Here is a 13,833-nt window from a genome sequence, read left to right on the forward strand (position 1 = left end):
ACGTACTCTGGAGAAGGTGGTACCTGTACTGACCGCAAACCCTGAACTAGCAGCGCTACTAGAAGTAGCCGTGGGGGGTACCTAACACTCCCTAGACCCCTCGACACAGCCTAAGAACTAACTTCCCCTAAAGACAGAAACAGGAAACCTATCTTGCCTCAGAGAAAATCCCCAAAGGATAGATAGCCCCCCACAAATATTGACTGTGAGAGGAGAGGGAAATAACATACGCAGACATGAAATCAGGATTTAGCATGGGAGGTCATACTAGCTAAAAAGAATGAATAGGACAGAGTACTATGGGGTCAGTATAAAAACACTAGAAAATATCCACCACAGAAAATACAAATCACCACATCTGACTAAAGACATGGGGGGTATATCTGCATCTCCAGAGACACAGCTTGGCTGCAAAAAATCCTTCACAGACAAAGCTGGACAAGACAAAACATGAAAATGCACATTCCTATAAGGTCCACAGCAGGTGGACAGCAAAAACAAAGCCAGGACTTATCTTTGAAGAAAAGCACAGCAAACAGGAGAGACCAGAAGGGATGTGAATCCTCCAAAAACAATGGACAACTGGCACTGACTAAAGGATCAAGCAAGGCTATATAGCCCAGCCCAAATTGCAAAAAATAGATACACCTGATAAATGCTGCGATCCAACTACCACCGCACTACCACTCACAACCACCGGAGGGAGCCCAAGAGCAGAATTCACAACAAGAATCCCAGTCTTCTGTATTGTAAATGTGGCAGTGCTCTAAATGCTGAGCTCTGTATAACCCCACCCACAACCCTATTTGGCAGTTTTCTATACAGAAAGCTGCCAATCAAGGGCGTGGGCGGGGTTATACACAGCTCAGCATTTATAGCACTGCTACATTGTCAGCCAATCAGTGGTAGGGGTGTTGTTACACAGATTAGCTGGACTAACTGGCACGAGACACCTAGTCCTGCTATGATAATCTTAAAATACTGATGATGTTGAAACTACAGCAAGCTGCTAAGTAACACATCCAGCAATCAGTCTCTTTGTCCCTACATTACGCTGCTCTAAGATTACACAGCAAAAACCTGCTGACAGATTCCCCTTAACATTTTTAATTCTCCTATTAAAATTTCAGTGATCACCTTTTGCATTTTCACTCATTTGTAAATTGGGTGAGAGACCAGCAGCCCTTTCCTCATCTCCAAATTTCCCACAAGAATGTAAAATAAGGCTGTCTTTCCTTATTTCCCTGACACAACATATTACATCCACTATCTTGGACAAAAAATGGCTTTGGTAAAGGGAAATGGTCCGAACAAAATCTCTTCCGGCACTTTTCCTCCAATTTGGTCTCATCAATGGTCAATTATTGAGACCAAATTAGAGGAAAAGTGCCGGAAGAGATTTTGTTCGGACAATTTCCCTTTACCAAAGCCATTTTTTTTGCCCAGATAGACAATTATTTACCAAATCCAAAACGACCCTCCCGTTAAAGTGACTGATATTTTGAATGCCAAGGTCTTGATGGACCTTGATCTTTTTACAATCTATGTAACTATATAATACATATACATACTCTGATGGTGATGTTTGGCGTATAGTACAGCGCCGTATTGATCGCACATTCTACCCTTCCTTTGTCATCTGTTGTTAGTATCCTTACGATTTGCCCATCGACCTCTATGATAATTGTCTCCTGGGGCATTGGAGTGCCTTTTTCGTCTGTTAACGTGGCCTATAAAAATGAAATGGGGCCAAAGTGAGCGGAGAAATGCATTCAAAATAGGGTGAAGTAATTAGAGCGAAGTACCGTTAGCTGGAATGGACCACCATAAGATTATTTATACTCACGGCAAATAGATAATCTAGACCATGCTTGTAATATTGGTTATAATAGGAATAATCCAACTGCAGATTCACCGGCTGGTTGGTGATGTAAATATAACAGGATTGGGTATCTAGGACATCTGTAAAATGAATATAGACAGTATTTTGCAGCTTTTACAACTTGAGAGACTAATTTTGATTCCTTTTCATAAAGGGTTATTCCTAGTGATGAACGAACTTTCTTGGTCTTATTCGAGCATGCTCAAGTAGTATCTTGAGTGTGATCGTATATTATGTTCGAGTCCCCGCTGCTGCATGATTAGCGGCTGACAGCCTGAACACATCTAGATATTGCCTATTTGTTAGGGAATCCTTACTTATGTCCAGGCTGTATAAGAACCGCAAATCATGCAGCTGTGGGGACTCGAACATAACATACGAGCACGCTCAAAATACTCAGATAACATCCGAGCTTACTCAGATAAGTCGTTCGCCCATCACTAGTTATTCATAAAGATACACGTTCTTCTCCAACAAAAGCATAGAGAAAAATTCTCTGATCGCTGAGTTTCCCGATGGTCCCCAGTAAGTAGCTCTGCAGCCCCATCCTGCAGGGAGCGGAGGTATTCATGCTCGGCTTCCACTCCGTTCAAGATGGGACTGCAAAGCACATTCTCCGGCTTCCAGAGCCCCAATCTTGGAATCCCAGCAGATGGCAAAACTATTCTCCTACCCTACGGAACTTTTTTTTTTCTGAATAATCCTTTAAAGGGTTTACTATAGTATAGATGACCGTTTCTTAAGATTAGGCCATCAACGGATTGATAGGGATTCAATTCCCACAGGTAAATTACTAAATGGGTCGCAACGGTCCCCTACAGGCAACATCTCACTGTTTGTACACCCCACAGGACTCCGTCTTCTCACTATTGCTACTACCGCCCGTTCATTTGGATAGGAATGAGTCGTAGTTTGCTGCGATAGCAGGGGAAAGTCTGTGGAGCTGCGCTCAGTAAACTCGGCAGAGATCTGATCATTGGGGGTGCCATCAATTTTGTAGTCTTGATATATAGTAAATAGAAATAATTGGGTTACAAATGTATAGTTTCCTATGAAATGTTTTTTTTATGACTCTGATTGATCAAAGTCATTCGAGAGTAATTGGTGGGAATAAAAAACAAAAAACAAAGTTGTCTTAGGCTTGGTTCAAACTTCTGTTGGGTGTCGTGTCATTGGGTTCAGGTTTTTTACAGGAGAAGTAGTCTACAAAGACACTAGAACCCATATGGAAATCATATTAAGCCTATAATAAGTATTAGGGGGTCAATCTAGATATATTTGGAGCCATCACACCTGTCATAGGTCCACTCGGAAGGAAATCAAAAATGCCATTTCCAAGCCAAGTGTGCCCTTGGGTTAAATAGTCTTATGTCGTTAGACCAAGCAGACAAATATAGGTGTCCATTTTTGGAGAAAACATGGTACACAATGCATTATAGCTCCTTGCAACGTTACTGCTTTCAATAACATCAGATACCCCCCAGCTTCCAGTGTACATTTCATGGATGGATGATTTTCCATACAATGATAATCAAATAAATTAAAGGTAAGATTAACCATAGGATATTCTGGGATCAGCAAATTTCTAACAGCATTTCGGGCAAATTGTTTAAAATGGTTACTGCCATTTTATACATTGCAGAAGATTGCATCAGTCAGATAACGATCATATGATTTCTGGTGGGCTTTTCCATAATGTGTTGCAGTGATTAAATCATATGGTATAACACAGCCAATCAGGATGGACTATCAGAGCCTGTATAAAAGCTAAGGCAGGGAATGCAGTGGCTACTTCGTGGGGATAGTGAAAGGATGCCACAGCTTACAGCTTAGCTGTAAAGATAGGTTGAGAAAGCCATAAAAAACTGAAGTAACTGTACAGATAGTGAGTATGTTAGGATAAGAGAATAATACAGATATAACTAATAGGGAGATATGGGAGACACTGTGTTGCTGGTTACCATCCATTTACCCATAGCAATATATGCTGAGGGTATTTGACATTAGTAAAGCTGTTTTAGCTTAAAAGGTGTTTGATACAGTTCTAGGAGACCCCAGAGTGTTGCACACATGTTTTCAATGCAATTGGGAGCTTTGGAGAACTTTTTCAATTCTCGATGAAACGACTCACTTCTAGAGATGATTTTCCTGGGAAAGTATGGCTAACCCGGCTAATTCTAATTAAACAGGAATCGCTCATCATTTATTACCTGTCCCGTCTTCCTTTACAGTAACTTCACAATTGATGCTATTGTCGTATTCTGAAAACTGCAGTAAAAAGATGTCCAGGTCTAGAGATTTAATGTAACCTCCTGAGTCCAGCTGCAAAAGAATACAAATGAGAGTATGTGAGAAGTATTTGACAATTTTAGATAACGTTGGATATGCTCTGGAACTTTGTGAAGGATTCAAGTTGTGACAATAAAGAACCAAAACACTTATAATATACTGTTGCGGTCTACTGGTCTACCGGTGTTACCGAGCCCTCCGGTTCTAGGAAGACATGTCAGCCTACAATAGTCGAAAAATGCTATACACTCTGTATCTTGCCCAAATGATCCATGTATCAGAGAGATGAACTTCTAACCCCACATTCTCATTGGTACAACCAGTGGAGTGCAATAGTTCATCAATATAATTCTGACTCTTGAACCAAAAATGTGTCACTTTGTGGTTTAGCGGTCTTATGATTTGATTGTGTTTTATTTCTTTTCGTCACCCTTCAATCATCTTAGGATTCATACTATTTTGTCTTATGTTCCATTTTGGCACTCTCCTGGATGTATTTTTTCCTAAAAGTATATTTTTAGGGGAGGATGCCTCTGTAACGGAGAACTGTAGCAAGTCAACATATGACGGTTCTTGGAGGGTCTTTTGTCGCAGTACATGTTCCAGCATACAAGATCTTAACAGGTAACTCTTAAGTTTTGAAAGTGATATAGAAAAAAAGGTTGATTTTATTATTTGGAATTTACCTCTCCAGTGAAGTCCACACAAATGTTTTCCAAGCCCCTCATGCAATTTTTCGCTCTACCATAAGTGTATCCTACATTCCTGCAGCACTTTCCAATGACGCTGCCCTGTAATGGCTTACCATATACGTACCTGTAAGAGTTTAAAAAAGAAAAGATGAAATAGGAAACAACAGTGTTGTGTTTTTAATATTAAAAATGTATTCGTGCAGTTTTTCATTTTGACCATCAGAGACGAGCAAGAATGTAAATAGTCAATTCATCGATGGCCGATCTTCCGACTGCAAAGTCAACTTTTTGGTAATGGAGGCTGAAATCCAATTTTGACACATCTTTTCAGTTAATCTTTACTAATCCCTTTTCAATAATGGAAAGCCAATTAAAAGGACCCTGAATGGTGGCCAGTAGAGTCCCTATCACAGGCAGGTCTACATCTACTAGAGTAATTCAGAATTAAAGCCAACGCTTTACTCCAATAATCATTGTACATGTGTATTTCATAAATTGTGGTACATACTCAGCAGATACTTCAATTGGTGCTGATTTCTCCAGAACTGAAATTTGATTTGGACAGACGATCGCGGTTCTAAATCTTGGCAATTCTGTAATATAATGGGAAGCATGGATGAGATAATACAGTGGAAAGTCAACATTGGAGGCTCAGAGTTAACCTTCAACCAAGACAGACAATGACCACATGCGGAAAATGTGGCAGATCTAAAATCATAGCTATCCACCCACTTAGGTCTCCTTCCCCCTGTTGTAGGATATACATAAACTGCTATGGGCTTACACTGTAACTCTGTGTGCATCTGTATACAGAAGTCTAGTGGGTACTGTTTCTCCTTGTGGAGATCGCCAGCTTGTGACTTATAGGCCAGGTATTGGGAAAATGGGCATGCAAACTAGTTCACATCCAGCATGACAATCACCGGCACTCTACTGCCACCTATGGGTGGAGCATTGCCTGACTTATAAGTCTCCCTATGCAGTCTCCGCATGGTGTACCCCCCAAATAGCCTCCAAACCAGTCAAACAAAACCCTGCTCAGATAGATGTCTCCTGAAACATCTGTATACAGATTGGTGTCTTTTCCTTTTAGAGACTGCAGATAGCTAAAAATTCTAAGTTTTAGAGTTTTATGGTGGTGGCACTAGAGTTCTAGTCTTCTTCCTCTCCGAAGAGACAATTTGCATGTTTCCCAGAGGAGCATTGCTGCTTTAAGTCTCCTCATCTTGACATGCTTAACATGTCACTCTCCGCAAGGAGAAACGATATTTCCTGGATCCATGGTTGAAGGAAGACACCATTCCATGTAGTTCAACCTACACCCTAACATGTTGATTCATACGAAGGCAAAAGTCCCAAAGACAGCTGCTAATTGCCCCACGTAAGGGGGAAAAATTCTCTCTCGACTCCACATATTGCAAATCAGACTAGTTCCTTACATCACGGAATATAGTGCCCATAACCTGTACTGTTACATTTATCAAGAAAGGCATCCAGACCCTCCTTGGACTTTTTCAGTGAATCAACCAAAGCTCTTTAAAGGTCGTGCATTAAATTGTAGGATAGGTTCCTTTAATAGAAGTCTTTAGAGGGCCATCTTATTTCTTCTTCGTAGAGGACAACTATTTTGCACATCTGTTTTTGGAGGCACACAGAGGCCACTTCTTACAAAATCATATGGAATATGTAAAAAAAAAGTCTTGTTCTATCACGTGCCAGGTGTCTATATGGCTACCTGGGTCATCGACACCTTGTAGATCAGTGAATTTTGCTTCAGAAAGCTATGGAGCCTTAACTAAGCTTGTGTCAATGATGCCGATTCACTTAGAGCCATTGTGAACAGAGATTTTCCCAGGTGGAAGTGGGGACTCGTGACACCGATTTGATCAGTTTTAGCATGCAGTCGTAAGGGGTCGAAGTTCTTTACTCCGCCTCCTCACAAGTGAGACAGAAATCATTTTACTGCTGTATTTACTATGTGCCGTATATAAGTGTACCCCCGTGAGAGACTCTGTACCCTGGATTAAAGGGGTTTTTCCACGAACAAAAGTTGATTTTAATCAATAGATCTTGGAATAATAATAGGTTTTACAATTGGATGAGTTTAAATAAAATGTTCCTGTTCCGAGATAATCTTATAAATGTGCCCCTGCTGGGGAAAAGCAAAAGAGAGTATACAGACATTACAGCAGGGGATCACAGCTGCTTCTTTTTGAGAGATAAAAAATTGAACTATCTTTTTTAAAACAATGTTTTAAAATAAAAAAATAAAATAAAATAATTCTTAAAATATAATAATTTTAATAATTATTAAAATAAAGAATCGTTTGCTATCCCTGCTGTCCTGTCTGTACATTTTTTTCTCCACTACCCCCCCCCCCCCAGCCTAGGAGATGTGGTATAATCAGACCATGTTCCTGTACGGTCAGACATGGCCATTACGCAGTACACAGCAGAGGCGCATTTATAAGATAATCTCGGCGCAGGAACATTTTATTTACACACATCCAATTGTGGAAGTTATTATTTTTCCAAAATCTATAGATTAAAATGAACTTTTATTCATGGGAAAACCCCTTTAATGTTGCCTCATACGCACCCCACTGAGTATGCTATTGCAAAAGTATTGCATTTAGTGAAGAATTTTCACCCTCACAGAGGTGCGATATGGTGCCACACATAGATAGAAAATCATTAAAGTGTTTTCAAAGTGTTTTTGTCGTAAACTGCTTTGAAAAGTTGCAAAAGGTTTGCGCAACGCACACAATTTTTTTTACTTTTGCAATTTTTATGCCAATTTGAAGCATCTGGGGAGGAGCCAGTTGGGGTGAGGTGTGGTTACATCCATCAGATTCTATTGTATTTTTTGACTTACGTAGCCTCATGCACAGAGGTGCAAGCCACTAAGATGATGCACTACACTGTGCCCTTCATTAAGACCGGTGTGCACCACGCCAGCCTTAAAGAATACAGATGTGTGTGGGACCTTTGGCTGTGGTTAATCCAAAACTAAAGTGATGTCAACCATAGCAAATTTATGTTTGACTAGAAAAAATATGAATTAAAGTGGAATAAGAGAGATAAAACTACACCTCTGAGATATAGGAGATATTGGGAAAGTCGAGAAGGGGTAAAATAATCAATATTCAAGCTAGGTATTGAAGACAATGAATACATACGGTATCTTTCCACTGTAAAATAACTGTATACGGATTCACCAGATTCCTTTTCAAATACCAAATAGTACGATCCGGTGCCAGCGTCCTCATTCAGGGGAATTTCCACTGACGTCACGTCATGATCTGACGACGGATCCAATATTTGTGCAAGTCGTGCTCCATTTGGCTCCTTGTAAAGATTTAGGTTAAAGTGAGAACATGCTGAGCTCAATGATCTGGAGGACCAGGCATATGTATGAATTACATGAATGACTTATCAGTTTTAATGGGTAGCATGTAATACTTTATTTTTCCTCTGGGGGCACTGCAGAATATCTACTGCCGGGAGTCTCAACTGTGGAAAAACTGAGGATAAGCTTTTATTAACATAATTTTTTGTATTATTGGTTAATCTTTTACCCCATTTTTTTTCAGTCCTTCTATGTGTACCTAGGTGATTTTTCTCTGTAAAAAAAAGTCCAAGGGTTAAGGGGTGCTCACTGACACGAAAAAGATGTCGGTGCTCTGAAGAAATAGTATCAGAAAAATTAGCCAAGAACTTCGGCACTCAAACTGAAGCAATCTGTATCCACTAGGGTAGTGTTTTCTGTTTTTTGATGAAACAATTTTGGCCCACTAGGGTTGTGTTTTCCTTTTTTTCTTGCTTGTTTTTTTGCCTCTTACGTTATATACGACAATAAAATTTCAGTTTGAGTGCCGAAGTTCTTGGCTAATTTTTCTCTGTAAAACACATGCACTGATGAAGTATGGCACACAAGGTATAGGATAGTAGTGACAACAGCTGACCTGGTCTTCAGTTTTGTAGCCCTACAATGTTAGCTTGGCATCACGTCTGTGGAGCATGGAAGCCACTACCATCATCCTCAGTCTTCTGCCACCATCATTGGAGCCATCTTCGTTTACCGGAGTGAACCAAGATTGGACACCCCAGGTGCAGATGACATGTTTTCTTACAGGGCATATTTTACAGATATTTTTAGTGGTCTGTGCTTGGACTTATCACCTCCAGTCGGCTCCAGATGTGAGACACTAAGTAGCCGTAAAGGTCCACCCAAAAACCTACTTATTTATTTATTAGTAAAAGATTATGGAGTCCATTAATTCCCTCTAGAGTCTATTTACAAGATTAGTAACTACAGGGGTGCAGAAATAGCAGTCAGACCGGAACCATGGTGCCCAAAGACCAAGACATTAATATAAGCGAATTACAGAGGGCGCGTTGTACTTTTTAAAGATTTTGCATTGGGGCCAAAGGACTTCAAATTCCAGTACTTTTTTTTTTAGAGTTGCTATATTTCAAGAAACTTTCAGGGAATCAAAACTTCTGGAAGGTGTCCTCTGTGGAGAGGTCATCAAAGAGGCTTTGAGGGGTAGTAAAGGAGGCATGAAGTTGATGTAGCCTTGAAAATGACTGTGATTATGGGAGGACATTCTTGATGGCGCTTCAGTCATCCCAAAAGGCTTGACTGTTAGTTGGCAAGGGTTAAATAACTTCAGAATAAAGATAAAAAAATTATATATAGATGTGAACATGTTCGGAATCTGACATTGAATATTGGGCTGTGTCATAGGTAAATGTATGAGAACAGAAACGTGATAACACCAAATAACTCTAAAAAAAAGGACAGGACGGTCATTGATTTCTTACCACCAAGAAGACTCGGGTAAACTGCAACACGGGGGAGAAAAAGAAAAACTCATTGGTTATCGACACAATAAATACAAATGTCAAGAATTACATAGGGTTCCATGTGTATCCCCAATTTACCCACAATTTATTAAACCTGAAAAGGCCAGTAGCCTAGTGGACCAAACCATTGCACAAAAAACCCTCCAAATTTCTATTATATTAAATTATTTAATGCACCACGAACCAAGAGGCAAAAGGTATGGAAGGACAAATGTGCATTTACAAATGTAGTTCTGCAACTTTTTAGACAAACATTTGTAAATTGTCCTCTAGTCCGGTATGATTTTTGTGTAGGAAAACAAGAACAAATAGCCCCCAAAATTCTAAAAGAATAGCTACAATTCCACCTACCCTTTGCTTAGTGGGCTTCAGATCAAAATCTAGGCAAAAAACTCTGCATCGAACTGGAAACCACAAAAAAGCATAGATAAAAACATTAGGTATGTCCAATTACAGTAGCAGAAGATCTTCCAATGGGCTTAGGCTCTGACCCAAAGATGGTCCAGGAGAAGACAACCTCGGAAATTATTTTAAAAGCCAAAGCTCTGACACAAAGACGCAAGTCTAGTACAGCAAAAGACAACCACGTTGGAGCCACTCAATTGCCACTAAGGTTCCTTATCACTAGGTATAGTATCATTTTTGCTCAGGATACATCTTCATGCTATGGTTTAACAGCAAAATTTTATGTAAAACCAAGGGAATATTGCAACCATTGTGCCACCTCATTGAAGTTGCAACATGGTCATGGAAATTTAATTTTATTCCAATAATTGACTTTTTGTTTCTTAGTGATTTACTATGATTCTGAGAAGAAAAGAAAAAAAAGCCTTGGGTTGGTCATACACATTAGACTTATGTCGGCCAAACCAGCCAATATCGACAGATTCGGCTGACGATCTAATGTGTATGGAGGCACCGGCTGACTGACGTTTGGGAAAGTTGTCTATCAGGCATGTCCGATTGCAGACTGTTGACTGCATTGTTGTCCATGAGATAAACCACCAGCCGATGCGTCAGTCAGCCGACTTTCTCATAGAGAACACCGTAGTGTTTGGCCGAATGAGCTCTCCTGTGTTTGGCAGAGTCGTCTGAGGTAGCAGTCAACCAAATGATCTTTTGGCAGACAGCCATCTAATAACCATCTAAAGTGTATGGCCAGCTTTAGAAAGATGCACCCAGCAAGTATGTTGAATATCTCGTGATAATGAACCAAAAATTAACTTTAGGATTCTGAAGCTAGGGGTCATTTCACTCACCTATTTCTCCTTGTGCATACAAAGTTTTTTCCAGTTGGGCAAAGCAACCACCTCTCATGGCTTCAAATACAACACCCTTGCGTTCCCTTTTATCGACTGTTGCTCCAACAGCTGAAAAGGAGACATAAGCCATTTGTGCGGATTCCACTAAAGGGACCTGAGAAGACGTAATAGAGGTCAAATTGTTTTTATTTGCTTTTTATTAATGTAACATGCAACTTTGAAGTGGCCTTAACTTCATCTCTATGTCTTTAGTTAAAATAAAATTAAAATAAATGAAATTCAAATTAAAAATGAAATAAATAAAAAAAACTAAATAAATAAAATATCACTTAAAATCCCTGGTGGTTTTAGGGGGCAGTGGGTATGTCTTTAATAGACTAGAACAACATACGTAAATAGAAAAAATTGGAGTCTGGCTCAACGGGACTGGATTTTCCTTTTCTTTTCATTTTTCAAAAGAAATAGTGCATACAAAAGAAAAATGTACATGGTCGACATGACCCAGTCGATGCGTTTCGACTGCACTAAGCAGTCTTACTCATGAGTAACCCAACTGCACATTGAACATTATAAAGCTACATGACAAACACCCCAATGGTGCTACTTCTACATAAAAGCCAGACACTATCAGAAACCTAGCCAACCAAGTTAGGTTTGTTTTATTTGATGACCTATTGAGATATTATCACTTACTTGAAAAAATCCGCATTCGAAAAACGTAGAAGTGACCAACTGGTTGAATATAGAAATTCGGATGTCTTGGTATTCAAGTGTAACACTCAGCTGAACGCTCTCTTCGCAGTCAATGAAGATGCAGACTTGTCCCGTCTTTCCACTTTGCTGCGTGACTGAGACGATCATGGCGTAATTGATTATGGTATCTTTTTTGGGGACACTGTAGTTAAAGAATATAACATTTGTCATGGTCACTGTGCTTCTCACAGTCCCTCAATAATGATATCGCCTCATGGTGGAAATTCCAACAGTGGGGAACAGATAAAATGAGCATATACCCTACTGTAAGTAAATCTATAAACCGCAATAGTACATGGAAATAACATGGGATACTTACGGTAGTTAATACTAGTTTGATAAAAATGCATAAAAGCCATTCCACCGCCACTAGTTCTCCACATCGGGATGGTCCTAACCTGTCTCTAGTATTATACCATGTGTCAATGTGAATAAGGGCAAAGCAGGACAGAGGTCCGACTGAGACGCCCAACAATGGGAAGCTATGCAGATGAAATATTTAGCTCAGAAAGGGGAGCCACGCTACCTGTTGTGAATTCTGTTGTCGGGCTCCCTCCTGTGGTCATGAATAGTACTTCGGCTGGTTCTGTCCATGGACTTCCTCTGGTGGGTGTTTCTGAGTTTCCTTCCACAGGTGACGAGGTTAATTCGTTAGCTGGCTGCTCTATTTAGCTCCACTTGGATCTTTGCTCCATGCCACCTGTCAATGTTCCAGTATTGGTCTAGTTCACTCCTGGATCGTTCTTGTGACCTGTCTTCCCAGCAGAAGTTAAGTTCCTGCTTGTTTTTCTTTGGTTTGCTATTTTTCTGTCCAGCTTGCTATTTTTATTGTTTTCTTGCTTGCTGGAAGCTCTGGGACGCAGAGGGAGCGCCTCCGCACCGTGAGTCGGTGCGGAGGGTCTTTTTGCGCCCTCTGCGTGGTCTTTTTGTAGGTTTTTGTGCTGACCGCAAAGCAACCTTTCTTATCCTCAGTCTATTCAGTTAGTCGGGCCTCACTTTGCTAAATCTATTTCATCTCTGTGTTTGTATTTTCATCTTTACTCACAGTCATTATATGTGGGGGGCTGCCTTTTCCTTTGGGGAATTTTTCTGAGGCAAGGTAGGCTTTATTTTTCTATCTTCAGGGCTAGCTAGTTCCTTAGGCTGTGCCGAGTTGCATAGGGAGCGTTAGGAGCAATCCACGGCTATTTCTAGTGTGCGTGATAGGATTAGGGATTGCGGTCAGCAGAGTTCCCACGTCCCAGAGCTCGTCCTTATTATCAGTAACTATCAGGTCATTCCGTGTGCTCTTAACCACCAGGTCCATTATTGTCCTGACCACCAGGTCATAACAGTACAGGTGGCCCAAAGTACTAATGCATCTAAATAGAGGGATAAGAGAAGTTCTGAGACCATTTTTTTTCTTTGCACTGTGTTTTGTCTCTCTTTTCCCCTTTGCCTCTGGGTGGTTCAGGACACAGGTGTAAACATGGACATTCAAGGTCTGTCCTCTTGGATGGATAATCTCATTACAAGGGTACAAAACATTCAAGATTTTGTGGTTCAGAATCCGATGTCAGAGCCTAGGATTCCAATCCCTGATTTGTTTTTTGGTGATAGATCTAAGTTCTTGAATTTCAAAAATAATTGTAGATTGTTTCTTGCCTTGAAACCTCGCTCCTCAGGTGACCCTGTTCAACAAGTAAAGATCATTATTTCTCTGTTACGTGGTGACCCTCAAGACCGGGCATATTCCCTTGCGCCAGGAGATCCAGCAATGCGTGATGTTGATGCGTTTTTCCTGGCGCTTGGATTGCTTTATGACGAACCTAATTCAGTGAATCAGGCAGAGAAAATCTTGCTGGCTCTGTGTCAGGGTCAGGATGAAGCGGAGATATATTGTCAGAAGTTTAGAAAGTGGTCTGTGCTCACTCAGTGGAATGAATGTGCCCTGGCAGCAATCTTCAGAAAGGGTCTCTCTGAAGCCCTTAAGGATGTCATGGTGGGATTTCCCATGCCTGCTGGTCTGAATGAGTCTATGTCTTTGGCCATTCAGATCGATCAACGGTTGCGTGAGCGTAAAGCTGTGCACCATTTGGCGGTACTA

The 13,833-nt window shown here is 40.5% G+C and overlaps 1 protein-coding gene across 2 annotated transcripts in view; it reads right to left on the bottom strand.

The window, feature by feature from the left end:
- LOC138666015 (ovostatin-like) overlaps positions 1 to 13,833 on the bottom strand; it is a 71,014-nt gene that overhangs the window by 48,329 nt on the left and 8,852 nt on the right. For both annotated transcript variants that reach the window (XM_069754070.1, XM_069754069.1), the window contains exons 3-12: positions 11,688 to 11,889; positions 10,992 to 11,148; positions 10,084 to 10,136; positions 9,691 to 9,711; positions 8,043 to 8,211; positions 5,372 to 5,456; positions 4,858 to 4,987; positions 4,093 to 4,204; positions 1,847 to 1,962; positions 1,572 to 1,730 (exon numbers count right to left, since the gene is read on the bottom strand). In XM_069754070.1, the coding sequence (XP_069610171.1) occupies positions 1,572 to 1,730; positions 1,847 to 1,962; positions 4,093 to 4,204; positions 4,858 to 4,987; positions 5,372 to 5,456; positions 8,043 to 8,211; positions 9,691 to 9,711; positions 10,084 to 10,136; positions 10,992 to 11,148; positions 11,688 to 11,889 (1,204 nt within the window). The remainder of the gene's footprint in view (positions 1 to 1,571; positions 1,731 to 1,846; positions 1,963 to 4,092; positions 4,205 to 4,857; positions 4,988 to 5,371; positions 5,457 to 8,042; positions 8,212 to 9,690; positions 9,712 to 10,083; positions 10,137 to 10,991; positions 11,149 to 11,687; positions 11,890 to 13,833) is intronic.

Source organism: Ranitomeya imitator, chromosome 2 (assembly GCF_032444005.1).
Source record: "Ranitomeya imitator isolate aRanImi1 chromosome 2, aRanImi1.pri, whole genome shotgun sequence".
Taxonomy (NCBI): domain Eukaryota; kingdom Metazoa; phylum Chordata; class Amphibia; order Anura; family Dendrobatidae; genus Ranitomeya; species Ranitomeya imitator.